The sequence below is a fragment of the Leptinotarsa decemlineata genome, unplaced genomic scaffold (genome assembly GCF_025532065.1).
Source record: "Leptinotarsa decemlineata unplaced genomic scaffold, Ldec_3_MD MMD2_P_RNA_scaffold_14, whole genome shotgun sequence".
NCBI classification, from domain to species: domain Eukaryota; kingdom Metazoa; phylum Arthropoda; class Insecta; order Coleoptera; family Chrysomelidae; genus Leptinotarsa; species Leptinotarsa decemlineata.
Window position 1 is genome coordinate 10,095,508 of NW_027412528.1, and position 27,728 is coordinate 10,123,235.

Here is a 27,728-nt window from a genome sequence, read left to right on the forward strand (position 1 = left end):
TGTAATATGCAATGTTGCCAAAATGTTAATCCGGATTACCTAAACCATCCGCGGTGCATTAGTATTTAATCTAAAAGACGTAATTTAGATTAACTAATCGCGATTAAATTTAAATACGGTGCATACGAGCATAAGAGATTCTTCCAACTTTATGCAGTGTTCCAGAACAACTTTGGAAGTTTTATTTTGCATCTCATGAACCTTGTAGAGAAATTCAAACACATGACTAATATTTTATAGCTGATTAAATCTCTCATCAACTGAATTTACTGCGGTATCTAGCACAGCAAAATAAAAATTTATTTTGAACTGGTCTTTCGCATCACATATTGGCTCATCTTCCGCTTCATAGCTTAACTGTCTTTTCTTTTTTCTTAGGCGCACTGGCTTCGTTTCTGATGCGAATGATGCTTCAATATTCATTTCTTCTGATATTTCTGTAGCTTCTAATAGCATTTTTTCTAATCCCAAATCACTTCTGCAGCTTTCAAGAAATGTTTTCGTTTTTAGAAGAGCATTTGTAACGGTATTGAGGTTAGATTCCTGGGATTGAAGAACTTTGCTAGTCAAATTAATTTCGAACAAAATATTATACCACACGACAAGTGAAGCAACAAACTTAAAATCCGCAATTTTTTTAGCAATAGACTGAGCCTCAATTCGAGTTTGATTTCCAGATGCACCAATCAGAGTATGATCTTCATAAATGTCCACAAGTGCATCATGCACATCAGCTAATTGGTAACGTAATGGACGCAATGCATCAATCCTACTTTCCCATCTTGTATCGCTCAATGGTTTCAGTGTCAAACTAGGCACATGACGCAATATGGCTTCCCAACGATGGGTTGAGGCAGAGAAATATTCATATATTTTTTCGACCAAGTTGAAAAAGGATGTCGCTGCCAGACAACATTTTGCAGCATCATTCACAACAAGATTTAGCGTGTGTGAACTGCAGGGTACAAAAAAAGCACGTGGATTTATATCTAAAATCCTTTTTTGAACACCACTGTGCTTACCTTTCATGTTACTTCCGTTGTCATACCCTTGCCCACGTAAATTTTCTAATGAGAGAGACATCTCATTTAACTGATCAAGAATTTTTTCAGTTAAGCCAGCACCGGTGATGTCTGAAAGAGGGACAAATCCTAAAAAATATTCTTTGATTTCACATTTGAATCGCTTATTTTTGAAAGGCCTCATGTCACCAAAAGTAAACGTTTCAGGAAACGAAAAAAACCGCATAACTTTTTAAAGTATTTTTTTCATTTTTTTCTAATTACTTTATATGATACCTATGATAAAAAGGCATTTCCTGGTGTAAAGTTTGTCATCATATTTTGTACCATTACCTTTTTACAGGCCTTTGAAATCACTTGACATGAGGCCTTTCATAAATAAGTGAACATTGTTGGTAGATTTGTATTAGATTAACTGAAATAAAAAGACAAAATTGCTTATCAAAATCAAGACAAAATCTTTTTTTATTTTTATTTAGTAACAATATTTAAAAAAAATAGAAACTCACTGGTTGTTATTCTTTCAAAACAATTTAATTATAAAAAAAAATCAACTTCCCCACAGAACTTTGACTGACTTCTATTTTGTGGGCCATTGAAGGAGTCCTGAATAAAAGTCCTTATGCTCTTCTGGGACATACTGCATCAATTTCTTCAAGTCTTCAATCTTCTCTCCTTTTATTGGTCTTTTTCCAGTGTAAGCCTTCGTTGTTGGAATTTTTCATTTGGGAAGGTTTTTAGCTTGAAGGTTTTTTCGTTCAACCCATCAATGTACTCGTTTGTTACAACTACTCCCACCTGTGAACTCTCAAACTTGAATTGGTGATAAGCTGAGACTTGAAAGAATTCTTTTTTTCCTCTTTTTTGAACTTTGGTTTCCTCTGAACTGGTCTTCTTGTAAACCAGCGGCCACCATTTTGCGAAATCAACAATGTCTTGGGTCCCAATCAGATCCACATAGAACTTTCCTTGTTGTGTAGCTGTCAAAAAGATTTCCATGACTTCTTTAGTGGAATAATATCGATCAATTTTATTCATTTTCTTCTTTATCAACCCAAAGTCCCTGTCACATGGGAGATATGAATGTCCTCTGATGGGTAATCTGAACAAAACTTTTTTGAATCGACCTGTGTCTGTCAAGCTCATTAGAAATCTAATCATCGTGTGGTTTTTGTTCTGTCCTGTGCAGTTGTCACTGTAGAGGTACAGCTCATCAACATGAGGAGGTATGTTGTCATTGATATATTTCATTAAAAATGAACATACCTCGTTGGCTCCTTTTTGAGCAATACCTTCATGGTACAGGTAGAAGGTAGCTCTGTCATGCACCCCAAATGGAAAAACTGATAACTGCCTAAGATAATAGGTTTCTTGAACAGGAATAAAGATACATTTTGCATATAATCGAAGCACAAAATCATTGCATTATCATGAAGCTTGCAATACTCAGTTACGTCACGAATGGACTTGTAAAATTTGTTTGACCTTCTTTTGTGTACTTCCATCTGTGCTTGTGCTACTCTTCTTGCTGTTTCATTTAGTTGAGGATTTTTTATTCTGTTATTCAGCCGTTCACATTCGCAACACGTATCAATTTGAGGTCTTCCAAAGCGATAATTGAAGTGTTCTTTGTACACTTTGTAATAAAAGCTGTATTTTACCTCAGATCCTGGGTTTGCCTCCAGGAACATTGTGTGCATTTTTTTAATGTCAAGTCTTGCATCTAAATATTTTATTTCTTTAGAGGCATAGTGGCTTACTTTCAGAGGAAATGATTTGATGTGATCCTTGACAGTCTCTACAAATTCCAAGGGAAAAGTCTTACGGTTTGTTTGTTGTCCCCTCCGATCAACAGGATTTTCACCCCTAGAAGCATTTCCTTGAAGTCTCCTTATTCTCTTTTCACCAACAGCATTATTACTCAAGAAAGCTTGCTTGCAAACCTGTTTCCTCTCTTCCCCGACCATAACATGAAACTTGTAGGACCTTGTATGTTGAACAGAATGACTAGGTCTAGAGCTTTCTTCATTGGCTTGACCACCATCAGTTGGTGTAGGTGACTTAAACCTAGATCTCCTTTTCCGAACTGAGTATACATCAATGAGAGACTGCAAGTGCAAATCTTGTTCATTTTTGGTTTGGAAATTTGAATTTCTGTCAAGAATTGATCTTAGTTCGTTTTCAGTGAATTTGTCAAAACATTTCATTTTGCACCTGAAAAAAAATAATAATAATAAATAAAATAAAAATAGAATATAATAATAAAATAAAATAGAGCTCAAATGTGAGAACAATGAGTAACTAGCTATGTAATGCTCATAACGATCGTAATTAAACATTTATGTTTACAAATTTAAGCTTCTTTGTTGAAAAGCAAGCAGACAAATGGAAAGTATGAAGATAAAAAGGCACTTACGAGCATGGATCACCTGTTGAGGATTTTTCCACAGTGTCTCCTTTGTAATTTGTGTATGATTTTCCATGAAGTCTAGCCAATTTAATTCTATTAACTTTGTAACTTTCAGGATTCCTGACACCTTTTCGTTTTCTGGTAACTGACACATCTTCTGAAACACTTTCTTCACTAGATGACATTATTTGAAATTATTTTCTCTAGTAAATGTGAATAAAAGATAAGACCGATCTCGGAATAAGTTTAATGAAAACAATTTAATCTTTCTCTGATTTACCTACCAAAACACTGAATGTTGTTGTTGGGATTGACCTCGGCAATGATGGAAAACAAATAATAAACCAGCTGATTTGAGGTGTTGCGCAGTAGGTTTGATCAAGTGTGATTGATCTGTTTAGTTATGAAGGGACTCAAGTCACAGACAAGAGGCCCTTCATAAATAAGTAGAATCTTCAACTTGTTATATCTACGGTATTAGTTAGGAGACATGAGGCTAATAATAAATAAACGATGTGTTTAGGTCTGAAGACTTGTTTTTTTTTCAAAAAAGTCGATTTCGAAAAAAATGTGACATGAGGCCTTTCAAAAATAAGCGATTCATTTACGTTCATCAGTAATCAATTTGACAATTCGAACGATGATGGTCATTTGTTCAACATGACTAACGTCAGGTGTACAATCTAGAATTATTGAATAATATTTAGCTGAGTTAATATACGCCAGTATTTTCTCCTGGACAGCTTTAGCCAAAACACTGATCAGTTCATTTTGGATATTTTTTCCGAGGTAATGAACATGAATATCTTTGTTACTCGCTTTTCTAAGATGTTCATTCATTATAGGATCAAATAAAGCTAGATATTCAACCATTTTCAAAAAAATTCCATTGCCAGGAGTAAATAGTTTATCATGCGTTCCACGAAAAGGTAAGTTTTGACTTCCTAGAACTCTCACTAAAGCAATCAACCTTTCGAGAACCTGTTGCCAGTATTTTTCCTCGTCCCTTATCAAACGTAAATTTTCCTCATCGATTGTTTTATTAGTCCTCAACCGAAGCTCTAACTCTTTCCACTGTTGGTAGTTTGCTAAATGGCTACTACTTTTCTCGTGATTTGATAATATATATGAAATATTCTTCCAGTCATTCGCACCTTTGTTGCATAGAGCGGATTTTTCATCTGTAGAAAATAGCTTACAACAGAAACAGAACACAGAATCCTTTGAAGCTGAATATTGCAGCCATGAACGAGGCACACGTTCACCATTGACTCGTTTTCTCTTATAATGCACTGTAGAAAACTTTCTTCGCTGGTTATCTAATGGGAACTCGATATTTTTCACTTGATCTGGCCCGTGTTTGACGAGGATTTGCCGCAGATGATCAGTAGAGACATCCCATGTTGCAGGGTCATTGAAGTTTAAAATGAGACAACTTTCTGTGGAAGGATTATTAGTGTCTTCTCCCATATCATCATTTGTACTTTTGCATGGTTGTGGTTGTTTGGTTATTTCCCGCTGTTGTGGAGTATTTTCTTTTGCTGAAAATAAAGCGGGACCTTCTGTAGTACAGCTTCCTGTGGTGGGATTCGTTTATGTCTTCTTTCATATCATCATTTGTATTGCTGCCTGATGGTTGCGGTTCTTGAAGATTTGGACGAAGATACTTCTTGAACGAGTCTGCTTGCTTTGCTAACGATAATTGTTTCTCTAATTTCCTCTTACGAAATTGTGCTCCAGACATTTTTTTTTGTCATCTGCCATGTCTCAAGAAATGACTGGAACAGAAAAAAAAAGACATTTGTGTAATATCAGTTTCAAAAATTATCCGTTATAGCGGATACATCTAGGCGCCATGAGCGCAACCCAGACAGCACTAGATATTCCCTGAATATTCCCAGGACATTCTTTTAGAGATATTGCAATATCCCATGAATATGCCGGCAATATATACGTCTTTTGTGGAATATTTCACGAATGTGCAAAGGGGGAAAAACGTAGAAAAACTCAGAATATTCCTCAGAAATATTCCAGGAATATTCATTGAATATTCTATATATTCCACGGATATACTTGGATTATGAAAGGGGAAATATTCATAGAATATTCTAATGTAATATTTCAGGAATATTCATAGAATAATCAAAATATTCCAGGGATATTCTTGAAATGTGAATGAATAATTATCTTAGAATATTACATAGCAAATATTCATGGAATATTCACAGAATATTCCAGAAACGTACTGGGGATATGAATGGAGAATATTCAATGAATATTCTTCCAAGTATATTTTTTGAATGATCCCCGTATAATCTCTATTCTGGTATCTTCATACCTACTTTACCTGTTTGTTTAACTGATACTGATAATAATAGAGATTCAATGATTATTGTGTTTTTATAAATGTGTTGATGAAGAGCTAATAAACATTAAAAATGTCAAAAATATCATAGCCATCATTCTCATCAATTCAGTAAATAGTTCTATTTGATGTTTTCTCTTCATCTCTTAGGCCCATTTTGCTCATTTCTAACTATATGAACTGACGATGACTTATCACTGTCGAATATAGTTGAAATAGCCTAAAGCTTTTGATTATTTACTTGGATAATATAAAAATTTTAATTAACTACCACCTCTCTCGACCATAAATCAATACACAAATTGCATTCAAATGTATATATTAAAAAAAAAACAACTGTGAACTTTATCAACTAAAACACAATAGAATTTCTCATTCTACCGGGATATCTTCACTCACAGGGGCAGCCCTAGAAAGAAAAAATATGTTTGAAGATAATTGTTCAAATAATGAAGGGGAGTAAAATCTACTTAAAACAATGTACTGATTGTATTGTCAATCAACAACTGAGTCATCGACTTGAAACTGGTTATGAAAAAACAAAAGTAAAACTTAATAATTTTCAAATCAAACATTTATCTTGAAATTTAACAATGACTGGTACTGAAAGTTCAAAAAAATAAATGTAATCATTTGGTAAAACATTGCGGTTGAGAAATTTTATATAAAAGAAGTATTTTAATTCTCTATCTAACAAAGGTTCACTTTTGCTAATTGTTTTCTACAAATGGTGATTAGTAGATGTGAATTATCTTTTTAGTTTTCGAGATATTTTCAGTTACTTTTGTCAATAATTATTACTAAAAATAACTCACTGTTGCCTTTTCAGTCTTTCTGTGGATTTTGCCAAGTACGCAGAAACAACCACCTCAATGTCCTTTAAAGTTGTATTTTTATGGCACCGTTGTATAGCATCTACAAATGTAAAGAATATATTACTTTATTTACTGATAAATGTTTTTATAGACACCAATGAATCATATATAAATTATATATCTTTAATCGTAATAATAAGTGATAAAAATTGTGAAATGTTTATATTGCAACTGTCAATTTCATAGAAAATCAACTGAGGAGTTAATTTACTTGACTTCGTTAAAAGTACACTTGAGCTTATTGTTTACTATAATAGCGATAAATCTTACCCAAAACGCAAGCATAAATTTTTGTGTTTTTGAAAATTTTTTTATGTTTGTGTCCATGTAAACTATACTCTGCGGCAAATTTATCATCCAATATTTTTTTGAGGAATCGACGCGAACATTCTTTAAAATCTTTGCCCCCGATTCGACAGAGAATATTAACCTGAAAAATGATAATGAAGTTATTCAGAAATGATTCATGAAAAACAAACTTTCCTTGAAAGACATATATTGTTAACAATTTCAGCTGATATACTTACTAGATTTTTATATGCTGCCTCACTTATCAATATCTTTTCTATGTGGTTTAACATATTTCATTTTTAATCGGGAAATCTGTAAAGATATCTATAATTCCATTTTCCTCTTGATTTTTCTCCAATGATTGTGGTTTTTCCTTAATATATATTGAAATATTATCCACTTTTCTGGATATTTCTTCTAATTTTGCCTCTAAATCTCGCAACATTTTATTTGTTTTCACCAACATTCCTATGCAAGTTTTCTTAAATTTATTGTCATCTAGAAAAGAATGATGAGAGAATAGTAGAATATGAAATAAAGGTACCTGTTGAAATTGTACTTTCTCCAAGATCATTTTCTGAATCTGAAAAAAAAATTAATTTTATATTTTGCAATATTGAGACATTTAAATCATACTGAGCAGGAAAGATATGATTAAAAACGAATATATACAACTAACTCACTTTTACTGAAGTCATCATTTCCAAGTTGTTCAGGTAAACAAGTTGACGATTCATAATTTTTCACCGGCATCACATTTGAGACTGAAAAAAAATTAGTTTGTGAAAACTCAATGGTACCTAGTCCCGAAGACTGCATCTAAGAAACACATTGCATGTCTTGCAATATTTGATGAGTTTGTTTATAAATTTCTATAAAATTTATCTATTGAGGTTATTCTAATTGGTATTCTTGACATCACAAATATGTATGAAACAAGAGATATCGTTAAAATTGCTCACTTACCTGATTCAACCTGGCTCTCTCGGCAAGCATTTTTTTCAGATTGATTGGTGCCTGAAATAAAATGTGTTGTCTGTATACATAAAGCACTCTCTGAGAAAATTATTATGTATAGAAAATTTTAGGAAAAGTACCTAACATATTCAAATGGATAATATGCTGTAATATTTTAAAACAAAATTTATAGAAATCACAACTCACCCTTTCTGATAGGTCTACGTATTTGTGGAATCTCTAAATCTGATTCTGTTTCACTGTCAGAGGAGTAGCTTTTCTTCTTTGGTTGTCTTTTCTCTGATACCACATCGACCTCAGATAGTTCTGAGGTGACACAACATTTGGAGGCTTTCGCACAAGCGATTCGGAAAGTGTCATACTTCTTTTCTCTCATTAGTACCACACTGTACTCCCGCCAATCGTCTCCAGGCTCTGTTTCATGTCTAATTGCCTTTTCCATTCGACTTATTGGAAATGGAGGGTAAAATAATGTTTTTTTAGTTTTATTGTACCAACATTCAGGTACAGCCTCAATTTCATCTGATTCTGTGAATTTCACTATCAGCCAAGGCATCCTAGAAACATGAAATTCAAGAAAAATTATATAATAAATGAACATTGAATTATGAATGACACAATTATTTGTGTGTGATCTTCAGTCACACACACACACACACACACACATATTCTGTCTTGATCAACTCACAGATTTTGATGATTTGATAATAATACCCCCATTCACTAACCATTTCAAGTTAAAAATGAATAACTTATCATGTAAGTCTTAGTTTCTAAATAGCAAAACCATTTATTTTGGCCAATGCTCAACAAATAAAGTTAGAAAGCTTTAACAAGTACTAATAGAACTCTTGGTGTGTAAAATTTTGTTTATTTATATCATTAGATAAATACTGAAAGTACAAATGGACAATTTAACTGCTAGTAGAACACAAAAATTTAAAAAAAACCTAATGTCCACCGTCAGTTCCCCCCAAACTATGAACTATGGGTAGTCAGGAAAATTAACTGTATTCTATGACGTTGATCTTAGTTTGTGTTTTTGATGAATTCGGGTCTTATTCTGCTATTACAACCGAAATTGTTAAAGCAACCAAACCCCTCAGAAGCATCTTCACTCCTGTCGGGCATGAATTGAAGGAAAAACTACAAAAATATCATCATAAGGTACACGTACGAGTTTATGGGATATATCATTTATCAACCAATATTTCATTTCACTTAAACTGTGAACACTGAAAATGTTTAGTAATGACGAGGCTAGTGGTAAATCAAAGAAATCTGATTTATTTATGTATGCTTGGCCAATCATAACATAATTATTCAATACTGTGGAGAAGGCAAAATTTTTTATTTCTATCACTGTCCTATCTTTCAAAGCACAGCACGAATCTCTGAGAGTGCACGAAAGCCTAAAATCTGAAACAGCAACTGATTTGAATTCTGGGGCAGAACATCCTTCTATCAATGGACCATCACAATGAGATTTTATCAAATTGAAACCTAATATTTTCTGAGAGATATTTATTTTTCTCCCACAGTTAAATGATTCAAAGTAACGACGAATCACCTGCTGTAAAGGTTTACCATGCTTTCTAATCAATGTTCCCAAATACTGAAGAAAGTTTTCACTTTCAAAGTTACTAAAATTATCGAGTATTCCAAATCATCTACTAAATGTAATAAGTTATGGAAATTGTGAGTTAATAAATGGGCTCCATAAATTTGTTTAATACTCTTTACAAAACATACAAGTAATTTCTCTGCATAATCGATATACATTGTTAAGTATTTTTCACTCAAAAGAATTCTAATTGACACTGATGATATCAGGAAAGTCTGATATTTCTTTTTTGATAGTATATTTTTCAAAGCAACTGGCCCTGTATATAGTTAAAAATGGCGGAACACTGTAGCTTTCCACCTCTTTACCTCCCTCAAAGATCTAGGCTTTCTAGCAAAATCAGAAGGTACAAAAGGAATCATATTAATTAAAAATTCTGAAACTCTAGTGAACTCATTACTTGAAAATTTATGAGGAGGTGATCCATAGCACCAGACTGCACAAAGTAGTTTTTTCATCACTCCTAAGAGAACTAAATGCATATAATCCAGAGGAACATCTTCTATCTAATAAAATGGATCGACCTGATATATATATATATATATATATATATATATATATATATCACAGTTATATATAGTTATTTTTGAGGTTTTGGGGGATAGAATTGTCCCATGGGACTGAGTGATCTCCTCAATCTCTATTTCCTATGTTTCCTTCCTTATAGCCTTGGCGATTTCATATGAGCACCACCCTTCCCATTATTAAGTCTTTGAACAATGAGTCTCCATTAGTTCGTTTTTCTTTGAAAGGGAGTCCATAGAAAAGATTATGCTAAGAGTCTATAAGTTTTGAATTCGTCCCAGTAATATTATGATACGGATCCTTAAAACCGTGTTTGTGAACCTATTCTGTTTATTGTAAACTAGACCTGCATTGGAGTTTCTGTACAGTTCATGCAGCAATGGAGGAAAGAAAGGCCGCACTCTCAGTAATGTCTCAATAAGCTCATCTTTGGATTCGATCTCGATCGTGAGCATGTCCAACACTTCCTTGTTTGTTGTGAAGAGAGATAATGCCTCTTTGATGATTTCCTTCGCAGTTATGCTCGCTGTTTTAGGTGATACAACGTTTATACTATAGATGTCCGTGATAATCCTGATCAGCTCTACTCCCGACCTTCTTACCCCTGGCTAACTTTAATGAATTGTGGAAAAGTACAATATCAAATTGGTTGAGCTGCTTCAGGATAGATACCCATATCGTCAATTTATCGTACAGTTCTCTTATAACATGGTTAGAAAAAGTTGAGAATGGGGGTTCCCCCAGGGTACTCGGCCATAAAAGACATAAGAGGATATCTCTGGGGTTGTGCTCACTCGATATTATTCCCTTGCGGAGGAAAAGAGAGAGATACTCAACAGAATATACAAGGAAGACGCTGTCAGGAATCCAATCGTTATTGGCGATATTTTCAGTGACTGTGCTGATCATACAGAGAGGTATTTTTGGAATGTAGGTATCCCATCATGTTCATCCGATATGATCCTCATTGCCCGCTTTGTACCGTTCGAAATCGCCACCCCTTTCAGAAATGATATCTTTCCGCACTTAAGCAATCTTTTCGAGAGCCAGGTTCCTTCAGTCTTCAATTTCCGGCCCAAGCCGGATATTTTTTCATGAATCGCGTCGACAAGTATTTTTCTATACACGTTTAACACGTTCGCTGCGAAATAAAGTACAGTACGTGTTCACGGTGCTAAGACACTTTTTCACCAAATTTATTAAACCTTTTATACATAAGAGACTTATTAAGGTTAAGTGAAAAAGATTCTTCAAAATTTTGGCTAAAAGGACCATGGCGGTAAAAACCATCACGCGCATCTGAGTTCATTATGTTATGCTGATGGCGGTTTTATACGTCATGGCAAATACATATAATATTTCTGGCAAACTATTTATGAAATAAGACGGGACATGTGAATCATAAAATTTATTCATATTCTACAACTTTGCGTGGTATTCAGCGAAACATTTATCCACACATAAATATGGCTTACTGTCACACGCGTTGCAGTGGAAGGTTGTTTCCTTCATCTTCTTTTTGTTTTTGTACCACCAAATACATCTTCTCGACAAAATTCTTCCATTATACCCCATAGAATTTTTGTGGGGATTATGGTTCTTATCCTTGCATGTTAGCGGTGTTTGAAGCTTTTCAGGCACTAGGCTCTCGATTCTGAAATCATACATAGTCATTTTACTCTTTGTTCGTTTTTTGAATAATAGGTAGGAATTGAGCAACAACATTTGAAGGATGTGCAAGCCAAGTTTCTTATTCATTTCCTTTCACATGAGTAATATGCCATCAGCTGAACTTGTCGATCCACCCCGCCCATAAACTTATTGTATTGATATACAGGATTGGGTTTTTCTTTTTGGCGGTTCAATTTATCTGTATAATTCACCATTTCATTTGTAAATTCGGTTGTAATGTAGGGCACGTCCCGCTTGTCACGCCATTTTCCTACCATTACGCCGTTTTCTCTACATCTATATATTGTTTCTCCTTTTTTTAAAGTTTTATTTTTGACCTCAATTGGAACATTTTTCCTGTCGATTCTTATTGTACCTGTGCAGTATGTTTTGCGTGTGGACATTTTGAGCGCAAGGTCGTAACCATTGTAATAATTATCCATAAATACTGCTTGCCCTGAATCTAGAAACCCTCCCATCAAATCAAGTACTACATTGGAAGCACGGTTTTTGCCTCCAAAATCATCCAGTTGTCCTGTATAAACAGAAAACTTCAAAATAGTACCATCCGGTTTATGGTGTTTATTTTTTATATATTGCCTAAACGACAATCGTCCTCGCCATAAAATCATCGATTCATCTAATGATAGATTTTTGTCAGGGTAATAAACTTCGGTCATTTTATTATTGAAATATTGAATGAGGGGTCTTAGTTTGTAGAGGCGATCTGTAGGTGTTGGATCTCCATCTTAGGGATTCGGTGAAAAATGTAGACATCTGAAAATTATTCATTATTTCATTTTTGTATTGAAAATACTAGTTCAAAATTTCACCTCATTATCAAAAGAAATCTGTCCCGGCTCATCGATTGAGCAAAAAATGGCATAGAAAACAGCCGAGTAGTTTTCCAGTAGTCTTGCAGTCGGTTGGTAGATATTATGCCCATATGCAGAAATACACCAAAAAATACTCGTAACTCGTCGACAGTAACATCATGCCAGCGAGTAATCCGTGCCGATGGTAACATAGTCGAAGCAAGGAAAACTTCCTCTGCATACTTATTTGTTTGTTCCGCAATGATTTCATAAAAATTTTCATCCACTAGCATGTCAAAAAAGTTTATTGGTTTGTTACCTACAATATAAACAAATCAAGTATCTAGCAAATACTTTAATATTTCTTACCTTCTGGTGAAATGAGAAACTCCATATGTTTTATGAAATAATTTTCTTTCATGCTGGATGTATCTTCTGACCAACGAGGGGGTGGAGGTAAGGATTGCTTCGTTGTTTTTGCACATGTCTCGGTATTTGTAACAGGTGGTGGAATAAGTGGTAACTGTTGGTAGCCATTGTCATCATCACTATCAGATAAATTTCTCAAATCCCTCCTCAAAGTGTGTGTACCCTTGTGCAGGTCGTGCTCCGGAAAATACTCCTCATCCGAATCCGAAACATCCTCGAATACATCTTCTGACAATTGTTCGTCATCAGATTCCATCAGCAACCTTTCCAACTCATTTAGGTCCTTTTCAGAATTGAAATAGTACCGTTTGTTGGGTATTCTGACTTTTTTAGCGCCAGAAGGCCCTGCCTCGTCATCCGCCATAACAAACTTGGCTAACACAATTTTCAGACTCACTGATACTTCTTAACCACGCTCGCAAAATAACAACTGCCCTAGCTGAGTGCTGAACGAATACTAAAGTTTGATATACTGGACTGCTGATGACGGAAAAACCGTCATGCGCACTACTGAAAGTGGAAGCATGTCGGTAAAAACCGTCATTAGCATTGAATGTGTTAAGCATGTCACTGCACCGTAAATCAATAATTTCCATTTGGACTTCCGGAGCCAGGGTTTCAATGTCAGAATCAAAAGGATTTTGAAAAAGCTTAATTTCATTCGCAATGACATCAAAATCTGAAAAACGAGTATCAAAATTTATCTTCAAAGCACTCAAAGTTTCGATTGCAAAATTGACGGGAAATTCAGTCTCTGTAGTGTGGCTGAATATTTCACATGTTTCAAAATGTGTGAAACATTTTTTACGTAATTCCGATTGAAATAATATTATTTTCTGCCTGAAGGATTTGATATTGGTGACTAAATCAGGGAGAAGCTGATTTTCTCCTTGCAATCTCAAATTCAGTTCGTTCATATGATTTGTCAAATCGACATAGAAGGCTAACTTCGACATCCATTCACTATTTTCTAAATCGGCAAAAGGGCGCTGCTTCTCATTTAAAAAAAATTCGATCTCTGCTCGAAGTTTAAAAAAGCGCTTAATAAAAAGATGAGGACATATAATATGTCGTCATCGCGCTAGAGTTAATGCCATATTTCTCGATCTATTTCGGGTCTATTTTAATTCAAAATAAATATAATAATAATATCATCTTACGCTGGCGTACCCGCTTTTCTTAATTTACTTACTTAATCTTATAGAATTGGGTGTTGTTATTATGTCCTAATTTTGTTTGAACTATTATTTGATATACCAATACCCAATTACTACAAGACTACTAATTCCTACATATTTATATTACTCATCTAAACTTACATACGTTCGATACTTTTGCTAGCTAGTCGCTGTCGCTATCTGGGGTATTCTTCTGTACAACCAGCAATTTGTCTCTTGGTCCATTAACCCTTCAAAACCGAAGTTTTTTACTTTTGATTTTTAGGACATTTTCATAAGATTAAGGCTGCAATGACTCTTTTATAGGTAACATTTGACAAATTTTTGCAAAAAATACCAAATTTTTGTTGAAAAAAACTTTTACCGTATGGTAACGCTAGGCTTTTAGGTAGACAATTCATTCAAAATACAAAACATACAAAAATCACTTCATTTAAAGATATACAATCCATGAACTACTTGGAAAAATATAAAAACAAGGAATACGAAGACCCAAATCACACTTACTGCACATTGTTTTTATGCTGGATATGCAGCCTTCTCCTGCACACCTTCTCCTTTTCTTTGCAGGAATTTCAATAACTAGGTGATTTATTCCATCATATCTGACATCATCTGAAATCCTGTTGAAAGATAGACTCAATTTTGAGGTTTTAGGTCTTCCCCCAGGTTTAGGAGCGCTTCCATAACTTTATAAATAGCCGGTTGCAATTTCTCTCCGAAACTCAAGTTGAGTTAGTTTTCCACCTGATTTCTTATGGATTTGCCATGCATTTGTGACCGCTACATCAATAAGACAAGTAAAAATTGGCCACCACCACTTTTTGCTTCTAATGCCTATTCTGTACCTTGACAGGTTTTCATCCATCAAGTCGGTTCTACCCATATGCGAATTATATTCACCTATTAGGTTTGGACGTGATACTTGGATTATCTTTTTTTCCGCTTGGCTATAACGTTTTACTTGCAACACTGGTAAAATACCATGGCAAGTCGATGCAACCGTCACCACATTATTAATCAGCCCACCGAACTACCATAATTCCAGTGTTTTTCTCGATAGCTCCTTCATATGAACCCCTTACGTTTTTTGTCTGTTATCGGACAGTCTTTTGGAATTCGGTTTTCTCTAGTAGAGGTAGAGGTTACCAGTACCCTGGTAACCTGTATCTTTTAAATGTTGAAGAAGATTCATGCCGGTAAATAGATTGTCGAAGTAGAGGTGATAGGGTCCTTCTTTTTCATTTCCTAAGTCATCTAACATAGAGACAAAAGGGGCGGCAGCTTTACCGAATTCTTTTTCATATTTCTCTGATCTACGTTCGCTTTTTCCCTGGTATATTTCAAAATTTACTAAATAACCAGAAGTTGTATTCAGGGCCCACATTTTATATCCAAAGCGTATGGGCTCTCCCCGAATAAAATGTTTACATGGATGTCGTCCATAGTAACGAATCATGCTTTCATCGTAGCTCATATTCTTTTCTGGTTGATAATGTTGAATAAAATTTGACTTCAGTTTATTTATGAAGGGGCGAAGTTTCCACACTTTATCATTAGGATCAGCTTTAGAATTGTCGGCACAATGTATACTGCGCATAATTTGCACAAAACGATCTCTCCTCATAGCTCCGCTAACCATGGAATTGTTGACGTCAGCCTGCGATTCCCAATAAAACCTTTTTCCTGGAAGTACCGAGTATCCACTTATCAGAAGTATTGATAGCAAACATTTCATTTCTCCTATGGAGATTTTTGGATCTGGCATATTTTTGAATAGTGCATACTTAGACGACTCTTCAATCAGAAATCTCAGTATTTCATCGTCCAAAAAGAGCTCTAAAAGTTGACGTGGAGACAGTTCCTTATATTTTCCAAAATTAGGAGCAGGAAAGTCTCTCGTTTGTGATATAAGATCACCGTGTAGGTACCCGATTGCTTTTTGTTTTAAGTTCCGAGGGCTTTGGTTTCGTACATTTTTCAACGTGAATAATGTCCTCTTCTACATTATTTTATTTGCAAACTTCACTTCAGCTCGTGCTCGCAGCTGTTTACCCGATAGATTATCAATGGTACCTCCACAATCCTCATCACCGGAGTCTTCATCCGTTAACACGTTTGGTTCAGGTGGTTCAATATAAATATCATCAATTTCTTCAGAGAATGCTATTTCTAAGACTTCTTGCAACGTGAATCCATGCCTGAAACAAAATTTTCAATAAGAACATTTTGGTCAAAAGTTGACATTATATTGACCTGGCGTTACCGTACGGTAACACCATACAAAACATCCCACTAGCGACAAAAATTTACTACAAGATATTAAAAAGTATACACATGTGTATTTTCTTATCAATATATAAAAAAAATATAGACTTAGTTATGACATTATATGAATATCAAGTAAAAAAACGTACCTACGTCCATTATGGTAAAAGAAACTTTTCTATCACAAAAAACGCCCGTATACACAAACAACGCAAACACAATTGTGAAACTAACTTGTTCAATATGTTTGATCATATGTTGAGAAGACACCTAGAGTGCCATCTGACTTTAAGGGGCGAAACTTGAAAAATAAATGATCTTGGAAATATCTGTATTCTCCGTTACCATACGGTAACGCCAGGCTTTGATGGGTTGAGTACACGGTGATATGCTGTGCTCGGTCCGGGTAGGTCATGTCCTACTGTCGGTGATAATGCTTCAGGGCACAGGTGGCAGCTAGGCGTTCCTATTGGTGATACGATAGGGGAGATCGTAGGTGTGGTCATTCTCGATGCGGCGTCCTCAGGAGGGTGAGACTCTGCTTCCTCCACAATCCGTCCTGACTCTTATCATCTGTGGGGGTATATCTGTCCACGCCGGTAGATAATCCGGGACATTGTTCACTGTTCCGATGTATCTGGGTAGGGGTGGCGTTTCTCGTTGCCGGGCTTCCATCCACTGACGATCCGGTTGGATGTATGGGACGTACCTGTCCTCCCTCGGCAGAGGTAACACCTGGAGCGGTCTCATTGGTTCCGGGCACCACAAACAATCGCAACGGTCAATTCCCATCTCCAGTAAGGTTCGGGTATACATCACATGGCACACCACGATATGGGAAAGTACCGCCTTTCCATTAAGTCCGGTCTGTCCAGTATCACTGGAATTTGGTACACGTCCAGCACTAGAAATTTCAAAACTACCCGGAGTATTTCACGTTTACACTCAGGTCTGATCATGTACCTTAATGAGTCTAAAGGTGGGTACTGACCGGCGTTACGAAGTATAATGTAACATTCGCATCTAGCGGGTACGCATCGAGCATGGTACGCTGGGTTTTGAAAATCGGCGTAACATCCTCGTCAAAACTCTGTGCTCCGCTGTCGTCGGTAGTTCACTCAAGATGGCCGACAGCGAGGACGCGTTGGTATCTTTGATTCTACTTAATTATTGTTACATCCAAATTAAGAAGAAGAAAAAACAGAGGCGTATGTGGTGGTTTGTCATTGATTGCAATTTTAAAAAACCAAATGATTACTGGACAGTATAAAAACTTTGTACGCATGTCTCCGATCGATTTTGAAGAACTCGTGACGTTAATTGGACCAAGTGTACATAAAAATGATACCAATTATAGAAAAGCAATCAGTGTCACGGAACGATTAGCACTAACACTTCGTTTTTATGCAACAGGAGATTCCTATACTAGTATGCAATATTTTTTTAAGATATCAAAGCAACGAATAGGATTTATAGTAAAAGAGGCCAGCGAAGCCCTTATTGGAGCAATAAAAGGATATGTAAAGGTATGTACTGTTTTAATTAAATCAGAAAAAGTAGTCAGTACATATAAAATTATTTAATTAATTAAATCACCAAATTCTGATAGAAATTGTTCACTCATAGCTGGGGACCCACAGTCATTTTGATGGGACGTATTTGATGCAGGTGTTTCAGGGTTTTGCTGTGACATCGGTGAGGCCCTTGAAATTGGTTGTGTAGAGTATTCTTGTGAATAATAATTGTTAGTATTTATGCCAACATAGTCATATTCTCCGCGATCAGCACTAAACAATATATTTGATATGTAATGTTGCACATGTATTTTTGTTGTCTTTGAATAAGATCTTAATTTATTTGCCAAAAAAATACCATAGACTTCACATTCGTCAAGTTTGTGCGAAGGTGACTCCGTTTGCTCGGTTTTCTTTTTTAAAATATTGAAAGTAGATGCCATTATCTCTTCCGGGCTTGGGGCGACTGCTTTCTTCCTGTTTTTTGAAGGCGGAGGGCAATCATTGTCGCTAATATTGGCAGGCGGAGGGCATTCATTGTCGCTTTTATTGGCAGGCGGAGGGCAATCATCAGGCGGTTGTTCTGAAGCACCTTCACGTTCACGTAGCTGAAAATAAATATAAATCATTATTTCAGATGCCAGAAACACCGGAGAAATTGCTGGTTGTAGCAAATGACTATGGTACTTTGTGGAATTTTCCACATTGCTTAGGCGCAATCGACGGTAAACATATTTTACTGCAGTCACCGATCAACAGTGGAAGTGAATTTTATAACTACAAGGGTTTCTTCAGCATCGTATTACTGGCAGTTGTTGACGCGAAATATAACTTTTTGTATGTAAACATTGGATGCCAAGGAAGAATATCGGATGGAGGAGTTTTTAACAACTGTGAATTAAACCAAAAACTAAAAAATTATACACTAAACTTCCCTCAACCCACTGCGTTGCCAGCAAGAACAGAAGAAATTCCGTTTTACTTTGTTGGCGATGAAGCTTTTGCTCTTTCCGAAAATATGATGAAAGTATATGCAGGATATCATGAACGTGGTTCAAAGGAAAGAATATATAACTATCGACTTTGCAGAGCTCGTAGAGTGGTGGAAAATGTGTTCGGCATATTGTCTGTAGTGTTTAGAGTTTTGCGGAAACCTATGTTGTTAGAACCGAACACCGCGACATCTGTCGTAACAGCAATAACATGCCTTCACAAATTTTTTAAGAAAAGGTAATAATTCTCAGGTATATACCCCTGAAGGTAGCTTTGACGAAGAATCGAACGGCCAGGTCAGATTAGGACACTGGAGAGACGGTAATAATGACATGACTAGTATGTTACCCTTGCAAATAAGACCGCGAAGGGCTACAAGATCTGCTCACCATATTCGTAATGAAGTTGCTGAATACTGCATTCAGCAGGGGTCTGTAAGCAACCGTATCTGTTGTAGCACGAGGTGTATTTCTATCCAGTAGAAATATCATAGCTTTGTATGCAAACCAAGTAATATGGTATACTTCATCTGCACCTGAAATTGAAGTTGAAATTAACAAACGTCGACCCAAAGTAGTATATTTCGTGAATATCGTAATCTATGGTAGAAAAATAATTGTAAAAAAAATAAATAAAAACAAAATTGTATCTGTTACTTGTGGGCCTATGTACTTAAGAACTTAATAAATAATTACGTACCTTTTCCTGTACTAGTTGATTGTTTAGTTTTTTGTTTTTCCCTCCTCAATGATGCCAGTAAACTTGTCATTTTCTTTTTACATGTTTCTCTGTCGCTGTCGAATAACGAAGCCAATCTATTCCAAGCGTCTTCTTTCTTGTATTTGTTATAATGCTCTGGATGAGCTGGGTTCCACAACACTTCCTCTTCTCTGTATTTTTCTATAAAATACAGAGTTTTTTCTTTGTGCCACTCCATGTTTTAAGAAATTAATACGAGAAGAATGACGTGTGATTACTCGCGACGCGCGTGCGCTCGGGACGACTTGCAAGAGCGTACTGACCGAACCGCATAACACTCAAAGGATTCGCCAAAAAACCGACAGCCGGGTGGAGCACTTAAAGCGAGCGGCTCGTTGCTCGCTGGTTTCCCCGTAACACGACGTACTGACTGCACGAATGCTCGCGGTGTAACACGTTACATTACGCCCCGTAATGTAACACACATGTTTTTCTTTAAGACGGTGTGTTCGGCAGGTTATCGTTATTGACACGATTTTCACTTTTCACGGGCTCGGAGTTTTGATTAATTAGTTTAACGTTTTATCGCACTTTAATTCGAAGCTCCCACGAAGAACTTTCTTGGACAGTGTTAGAAACTCAGGCACCCGCGTAGTAACTAATACTGAGCTTGAATCTTGCCTCAGATTATTAAATATAAACACATTTGTCTTGTGCGATAAATATAATCTGAGATGCACCCTTGCTTGAATTGGTTTTTATGGTTTTATTTTTCCTAATTGGGGGAGTTCTTACTATATCCCTATTCAAATCAGGGATATAGGTGGGATAATTATCATTATCCCAATTTTCCTCATTTGTTTCCTCAATTTCTTTGGTCTTTTGTTCGGCTAATCTTTGGTGCCGTTCTCTTTCACCCAGCTTCCATTCTTTTTTAATATTTTTATTTTTCCTGATTGGGGGATGTTATTTTCTAGTCAAAAGTGTAAATCGTATTATAAAAAAAATAATGAAAGTAACAATTAGGTATTTATTTTTCAATCTCTAAAAAAATAAAATGATTGAAGCATTGATTATTAAATGCCGTCAATGGCACAGTTGAAAAAAAAACCACATCCTATATTAAGATTGTCGACCAGATGAAGTCAAACCAATGGATATTTTTCAAAAAGAGAATAAGATTATCCTATATACATTCAGGATAAAAAATCCATGCCTGAGGGTATATGACATGTTCATTACGCAAAATCGTGTTCATAACTCAAGATCATATAAAATACAAATATATCAAGAAATTGAAAAAAATCAATTCGCCGACCCCCCAGACATAATTGTGATACCTGATACTCCGAATCCTGAAATAGTCATTATCGATGATGATCAGAATGGTTAGGTTACATTAGTTTACTCGGTTGGTTGGTGCATACGGAATACTTCGTGGTTTGGGGCAGTGTTCAACCTAACTCATTATTTTTTTGATAACTGATTACTCATATCTATTACTTATTGATGATAAAAAAAAATGTTTGAGATTTGCATTATCATAGCGATTTACTTTATGTTATCTCTTCCCCACGAATCATTGGGAGATATATTCGAAATCAACTTACTAATAAAAACTTGGATGTCTAACAATACAATTTAGTTTATCTATTGTTTGTGTCAATATTTCTTTTAGAACGATTTTTCTTTAGTAGTTGGATGTCTAACAATACAATTTAGTTTATCTATTGTTTGTGTCAATTTTTCTTTTAGAACGACTTTTTATCTCCATCAAAAAGTTCTATATTGGAATAACAACGACAATAATGAATATAATGATATTTATTATAACTAATCATTATGGAGGAACATTATTACAAGTAATACATGCATCTAATTGGCGTATTCTCTTTTCCCCGCACCAGCTTCCGGTTCACACACATGGGCATGAGATGCACATCAATTGTTTGTTTTCACTATATTGAAAATAACACTTATATTTACAATACATGCTATCTGTTTGAAATCTGTTTTTTCGTTAATCAGCTGCCGCCCCCATACGAACGACAACTCTCAGAAGTTGAGAAACTTGTGCGAGCTAAGGACTAACGAGGTCTTACCTTTTAACGTGTGATTCCTAACACGTGAATTAACACGTTCAGTGGCGGTTCCCATATGGAAATTACACTTCATGTGACACTAGGATTTTATTGTGGAAATAGATTCGTTATTGCTTTAGGTAAGTGATTTATTTGAAATTTTATGTAAAAAAAATTATAATGTGCTTTTTTTTTACTACTTTTGATGACGCCGATCAGCGTCCTGTCACGCTGTCAAGGTATATTAGCATTTGTCTTAGCATGACGCTGAACGGCGTTATAAATAAAAACAAATAAAAAATATAAATAAAATAATTATTCAAAAACAAAAGCACTTCTATCATAATAAAAAAGCCTCATCATTACAACTGGATTCTACCAAAAGTGTGACATCTAATTGTAATGCCACTCCTCAAAACAGGTAGGGCACAAATATGGCTTTGCAACACATCAGAAACTGGTTTCGCGGCGTGTGTTTTTCATAGTACACAGTTTACACTTTCGAAAAACAGACTTCTTTCCAGACTTAGGTCCTGGGGGACCAGAAATTTTCTCGGGCCAATGACCTAAGTTTTCTTTTTCTTCAGAATTTTGAAATTTTCTGCTACTGTATCTGCTTGTTGTTACCAAGCTTTTTGTCTCGATGTTTTCAGGCAGGTTTATCAGGCACTTGATCAAATCATCCCTGAATTGAATAAAATAGTATATTTTATTACCGCCTTTGAAATACTTTCTGTAAAGATAGAAAGCATTCCATACTGACACGTCTAATAAATGGAACAGAACTTTTTTGTACCATCTAACCGTTTTGCGCGGAGAAGAGTAAGTGGAAGTCATTTGATCGCATCTATCGATCCCGGACATGTGATCATTATAGGTTACAACTTCTTCAGGCTTCAAATATTCTTTTCCAAATCTGTTTGAACGTATCACCAAGCGTGGATGGTTCGGAGTTGTAATCACAAGAACATCTCTCTTGTCCTTCCATTTCGAGACATATACGTTTCCTCTACGTTGCTAGATATGTTCTTCCTTTTTGAGTTTAGATGCCACAACTTTTTTGGGATTATTTTTTCGATTAGCCCTTAGGGTTCCGTTTGTGTCTGTTCTCAACGTCAAAAGCTTCTTTGATAACTCGTAGCTGTTGTAGTAGTTGTCCATAAAACTGTGGTGTCCTTTCATAATATAGGGCTTCAGCAGTTTTAGTACGAGAGCGGTGGTTTTACTGACATTATTGTCAAGCGCTGCAGCCTGAGCTCCACTATACATTTCCTTGTTTAGAACATACCCATCTGAAGTGGTTACTTCGAAAAACTTGATGCCATATCTACTTTTCTTGTTTTTTATATACACTCGGAATCCTAATATCCACGAAAATGTAAGAGACTTTCATCCAGAGAAAGTTCCTTGCTTGGACCGTAGATGTTTTGTAATTGGGAGATCAACATATCGAGAAGGGTTTGCACTTTGTCTTTGGATCTCGAACCAGGAGGGGAACAGCAGATAACTCTGAGGATTTGTTGGTAGCGCCTTCCAGGTATGGTAAAAGTGAACACTGGATAATAATACAACGGATCCGAATAAGAAAAGTAGCGTTTCATATTTTTCGTAGATATCTGGCTTTGAAGCAAGCATAAGCCAAGAAATTTCTTCATTTCTTCAATTGAAATGGGGCGGAAATTCCCGTCTCTACTATGTCTAGTTTTTGGTCTGTTCATGTTGACTAAGCTATTTCCATAGTCGTTTGAGCATTGTAAATTATATGTCTGTATTTCTGGAGAAGACAGTTTTTCAAATACCTGGAGTGGACTGGAGTTATCATCAAGGGTGATTTTCAAACAGTTGCCAGCTTCATCGAAGTCAAACTCTGGTATATCTGTTGTTGTGTCATCCCAATCGCTGTCCCCATTGTTTTGAGTTTGCTGAACAAACAGTGTCCGTGGAGAAAGGTCTTGATCACTATTAGGGTCAGTGTCAGTCTCCGAATTGACGCTCAAATCTGCTTTATCATTCTCCACATCTGACTCTATAGAATTTTCACTTGGTACATAATCCAGATGCGATCCATCCTCTCCATCATCCTCATATGGATCTGATTCTTCATGTTCAGATCCAGAAGATAACTCGTCAAACAAACGTTTTAATCTGCGTTGCTCTCTCTCATAAGGATCATTCGTATGACCATCTCCATCCATCTGGAATTCAAATAAGTATTTAGCTATTTATAGAAGTGTAGGCAATTATAAAATCATAATAGATCAAGACTAATATTATGTAGTTACTTACTTTTTCTGTTGCTCCGACGAAAAACCTCTTTATAAACAAACCCTCTTCGTAAACAGACACTACTATGATAAGCAATGCTTTTCAACTGGCATCGTTACGCCGCATGGCGTAATGCGCGCCAAAAGCCAAGCTTCCCCAGAACAGGTGGTTAGGGCGAGTGGGAGGGGATGAATATCTGTTATATGACACTACGGTATATATGCTCCCATGTTACGTGACAGTAGGGGTCCAACTAATATTGGCTGATATGCTTATTAGGTCGCCATCCGGCGTTTTGGCACCAGATGATTTTGAATTTTTCACGCCGTTTGGCGTCAAGTCACGTACCTAGGGAAGCACTAAAACGCCGTATGGCGTCAACGCCACAATGCGGGGGAATACTAGTATTTTTACTGAAGTTGGACTCTATTGGAACTGTTAATTCATTATCATGTACTGTGAATGAAAACGCAATATTTTCATAATCTATGATTGGTGAGTATTTTTTGAAAAAATCTGCACCAAAAATTCCTTGTATGTTATTGTCAAATGATTCTATTATAAAAAATGTATGTGTGAACTCATTTTTGCCGACTTGTAAAGTATAATGACCCTAGCGTATTTGTTGACCCTGAAATTTCGTCGATTTTTATTGTGTTTGAATAATCTATTGTAGACAAGTGTCTGTTTACATGTTTGTGTAAAAGTGCGCTAATCGATACACCTAAGTCGAGAAGTAAATAAATTTCCTGATTATTGTAATTGAATCTAACATAGTTCAAACCGTGTAAATCAAAATTAACTTAATCAGACTATTGGCCTCGAAAAAATGTTTGCTCTTGTGTGCTGTTTTGATTTGATTCCTCGTTTTCTACACTATTTACTAAAAACATATTTTGTCTTCTGTTGTCTCTTCTAGCATTTCGATATTGTTGGGGACGATAATTTGGTGAGTTTTGAGAGGGAAGATTTCTATTCATATAGTTGTTTCGCTTGTTAACACCATTAAATCGCCCTCGAAAATTGTTGTTTTGGATGTACTTTGTATTGTAATGCTGTTCGAACTGTTTTGATACATGTTCCCGTTTTGTCGTCTATACCTATTGTTAAAATTTCTGAAATGATGATTTCGTTTATTTCGAATGTGAAACATAGACGGTGGTTGATGGTTGTCTTGGGTGAACTCCTCTTTTGCTCCATTAATTGCGTCTGTCAGTGTGTTGCAATTCCGAGCTTTTATAATAGTTTTAAGTTCTGTATTTTGTACACCTTTCGCGAAAACGTCAATTGCTAGTTTTTCATTCTCTTTCCTGAAAATTTCAATAGAATCTGTGTTGTCACCTGCCTGAGCTAAAGTAAGATCTGACATTAGTGTTTCTATTGATCTTCCGTATTCATCGACACTTGAGTTACCTTGTTTTATATTTTGTAATTTAGCCGAAAGTGTTGGAGCTGATTGCTTTGGCAAAAAGTTAGTTTCCAAATCTTTTAATAAATTTGCGGCAGTGGTATAATTGTTTTTCATTCGGATTTTATCTCTGTGAGATATGCAAGCTATAAGAACATAATTTACTAAATATTGTTTGTCTAACGTGACCAACGTAGGTTCATATAATTTAATTCCCTCTAATAACTGATATACGCCTTCAGTTGTGCCATTTAATTTTGGCAGTAAGTTAGCTGCTGTTTTTAAATCGAATTTGTCTCCACTCATGACTATATCTATATACCTATTTTCCTAACTGAACTAATCCTATCATCCAAAATATGTTTTACTCTAGTAGATACTTTCTCTAATTACTATTAAACTTATGAACTAATTCATTAATGAGTGAATTAACTTTCTTACCTTTGATACCGTCTCTCAGTAGCTGCTTCTCTTTGTTTTTCGTCTTTGATAAGATTTTCTCCAACTTTCACCAGTTGTACTTCAGCTCCTGTGAACTCTTTCAGAATATCTTTGCTGCTCATGAGCGCTGGATACTAGCCATTCTGCCATTCTGCCATTCTCTTTTTCAGTTGGAATTAATACCTTCACGAGACCTTCGAAGTTCGCTTAACACGATTTGTTGTTCCATTGATTTTTTCATACCATTTCGCATTTTCCTCCATATAATATATCTCGCATTGCGTCCTCGGATATGACCGCAGGAGTATTGGAAACCCATTTTCTGAGCAGATAACCATATTTTGAAAGTATTTGTACTATTTGAGTTTTTATATGCGAAACCTCTTCTAAGGTACTACCGCCAGTAGGTAGATCATCTACATAAAAATCTCGTAGGATAATGGAACTTATTTTGGAATTTTCATGTTCAACATTGAGTGCGACTTCATGTATTGCACGTATGCATAAAAAACTAGTAGAATTGTACCGTAAGTAGCTGTATTTAGCTCATAAGCTGATAAGGAACGCCATATAATTTTTTGAAGAGACATTTCTTATTTTTTTCAAGAACATAGGACTGGTGTCGCCTATTCGCAAACGATATATCACGACTTGGATTTTCCTACTTGTTGGGAGATGTATCCATGGAAGTATACTGGTTTTTACTTCGGAAAGTTTACTGCAAGACCCATTCCATTGATCTTGCCATAATTCAGTAAGGATTTTTTTATAGTACGGTTTCATATCTGTATGGACAACATATTTTTCTGTACTATTTAAAGTCCCGATAGTGGCTTCTTTAGCTAATCTGTCAGCTTTTTCATTTCCTTTTATACCTACGTGAGAAGAAACCCATATGATTACCCCTTTTCCGTAGAGTATTGATCAGTTCTTTCATATGACGGATGATGGGATGGTTGGAGTATAATTGGTTGATTGCTTCCAAGGCACTTAAAGAATCTGACAATCAAAAATTGCATGGAGTTGTTCTTCTCTATGTACCGCAGTGCTTTCCATATGGTGTAAAGTTTCCCAGTGAACACTGAGCTTTCTAGGGGGAGTTTGAATGATGAAATAGATTGAAGACTGGTAAAAGCGGCTCCTACGGTGTCTTCAGATTTGGAGGCGTCCGTGTAGATTGTGTGAAACTTCTTGTATTTCGTATGAATTATTTCATATAAGTTACATTTGATGACTTCGTAGTTGATGTCTCTCTTTTCAAACTGGTTAAGGTTTGTATTAATGAAGATTTTTGGGGTAGTCCATGGAGTGGGATTAAGGATATTCGGGTCGGAAAAGGTTTTTGGTTGTTGGAGGTTCAAATTATGTAGATACTGATTTTGTCTTTCGTAAAAAGGAAGGTCAGCTCTTTTCTTCTTAGCAAATGTTGACGAAAATCCATGGGCAATCACACTACAGTATACTGGGTTTTCAGGGTTTGCTGTAATGGAAGCAGCATAGGTGAGGGTTAAAATCTGTCTTCAAGTTGCTAAATATGGTTCGCCTGATTCACATTGTAAGCTTTCGGTTGGACTTGTACAGAATTCCCCAAGGGTAAGTATCCAGTTGTTTCAGAACCGATTTCTTCGCCGAATTATATACTATTGATGCATAGTCTAACTTTGATCTGATTAGGGATCTGTAGATTGTCATCAACACACATTTGTGTCTGCACCCCAAGCGATGGTTCTTATCAGGTTCAAACCATTTTGGCATGACATTTTGAGGTGATGGATATGTTGTTTCCAGTTCAGCTCTGGATCGAATAACATGCCCAAAAATTTGACCTGGTTAACGTAGGCAATATTCTTGTTGTACATTCGTAGTTTGGGTAAAT

General features: G+C 35.8%; 3 protein-coding genes and 1 pseudogene across 3 annotated transcripts; all 4 read right to left on the bottom strand.

Moving 5' to 3' along the window:
• Positions 1 to 93: 93 nt before the first annotated feature.
• LOC141482524 (zinc finger MYM-type protein 1-like) lies at positions 94 to 4,699 on the bottom strand (annotated as a pseudogene).
• Positions 2,273 to 3,825, bottom strand: LOC141484640 (uncharacterized). Its single transcript, XM_074179747.1, has 2 exons — positions 3,439 to 3,825; positions 2,273 to 3,236 (listed from the first exon to the last, which is right to left on the bottom strand). Exons 1-2 carry the CDS (start codon positions 3,615 to 3,617, stop codon positions 2,273 to 2,275), a joined length of 1,143 nt encoding a protein of 380 aa, XP_074035848.1. The 5' UTR covers positions 3,618 to 3,825.
• Positions 4,700 to 5,903: 1,204 nt separating the features above from the next.
• Positions 5,904 to 8,869, bottom strand: LOC141483651 (uncharacterized). The gene is made up of 8 exons (XM_074178428.1): positions 8,128 to 8,869; positions 7,930 to 7,980; positions 7,647 to 7,727; positions 7,508 to 7,546; positions 7,200 to 7,461; positions 6,943 to 7,102; positions 6,613 to 6,712; positions 5,904 to 6,206 (listed from the first exon to the last, which is right to left on the bottom strand). Exons 1-5 carry the CDS (start codon positions 8,540 to 8,542, stop codon positions 7,247 to 7,249), a joined length of 801 nt encoding a protein of 266 aa, XP_074034529.1. The 5' UTR covers positions 8,543 to 8,869; the 3' UTR covers positions 5,904 to 6,206; positions 6,613 to 6,712; positions 6,943 to 7,102; positions 7,200 to 7,246.
• An 8,273-nt stretch (positions 8,870 to 17,142) lies between these two features.
• Positions 17,143 to 20,884, bottom strand: LOC141483659 (uncharacterized). Its single transcript, XM_074178435.1, has 2 exons — positions 19,402 to 20,884; positions 17,143 to 18,573 (listed from the first exon to the last, which is right to left on the bottom strand). The coding sequence occupies exons 1-2, from the start codon at positions 19,447 to 19,449 to the stop codon at positions 18,031 to 18,033; spliced, it is 591 nt and encodes a 196-aa protein (XP_074034536.1). The 5' UTR covers positions 19,450 to 20,884; the 3' UTR covers positions 17,143 to 18,030.
• Positions 20,885 to 27,728: the final 6,844 nt, after the last annotated feature.

Coding starts and splice junctions, on each gene's coding strand:
- LOC141484640 (XM_074179747.1), bottom strand. CDS start 3,617: ATGTCATCTAGTGAAGAAAGTGTTTCAGAAGATGTGTCAGTTACCAGA. Junction 3,237..3,438: donor TCAACAGGTGATCCATGCTC/GTAAGTGCCTTT, acceptor ATTTTTTTTCAG/GTGCAAAATGAAATGTTTTG.
- LOC141483651 (XM_074178428.1), bottom strand. CDS start 8,542: ATGTTCATTTATTATATAATTTTTCTTGAATTTCATGTTTCTAGGATG. Junction 7,728..7,929: donor AGAGAGCCAGGTTGAATCAG/GTAAGTGAGCAA, acceptor ATTTTTTTTCAG/TCTCAAATGTGATGCCGGTG. Junction 7,547..7,646: donor AAATGATGACTTCAGTAAAA/GTGAGTTAGTTG, acceptor TTTTTTTTTCAG/ATTCAGAAAATGATCTTGGA.
- LOC141483659 (XM_074178435.1), bottom strand. CDS start 19,449: ATGATATTTCTACTGGATAGAAATACACCTCGTGCTACAACAGATACG. Junction 18,574..19,401: donor CTCGTGCTACAACAGATACG/GTTGCTTACAGA, acceptor ATTTATTTTCAG/CTACGTGAACGTGAAGGTGC.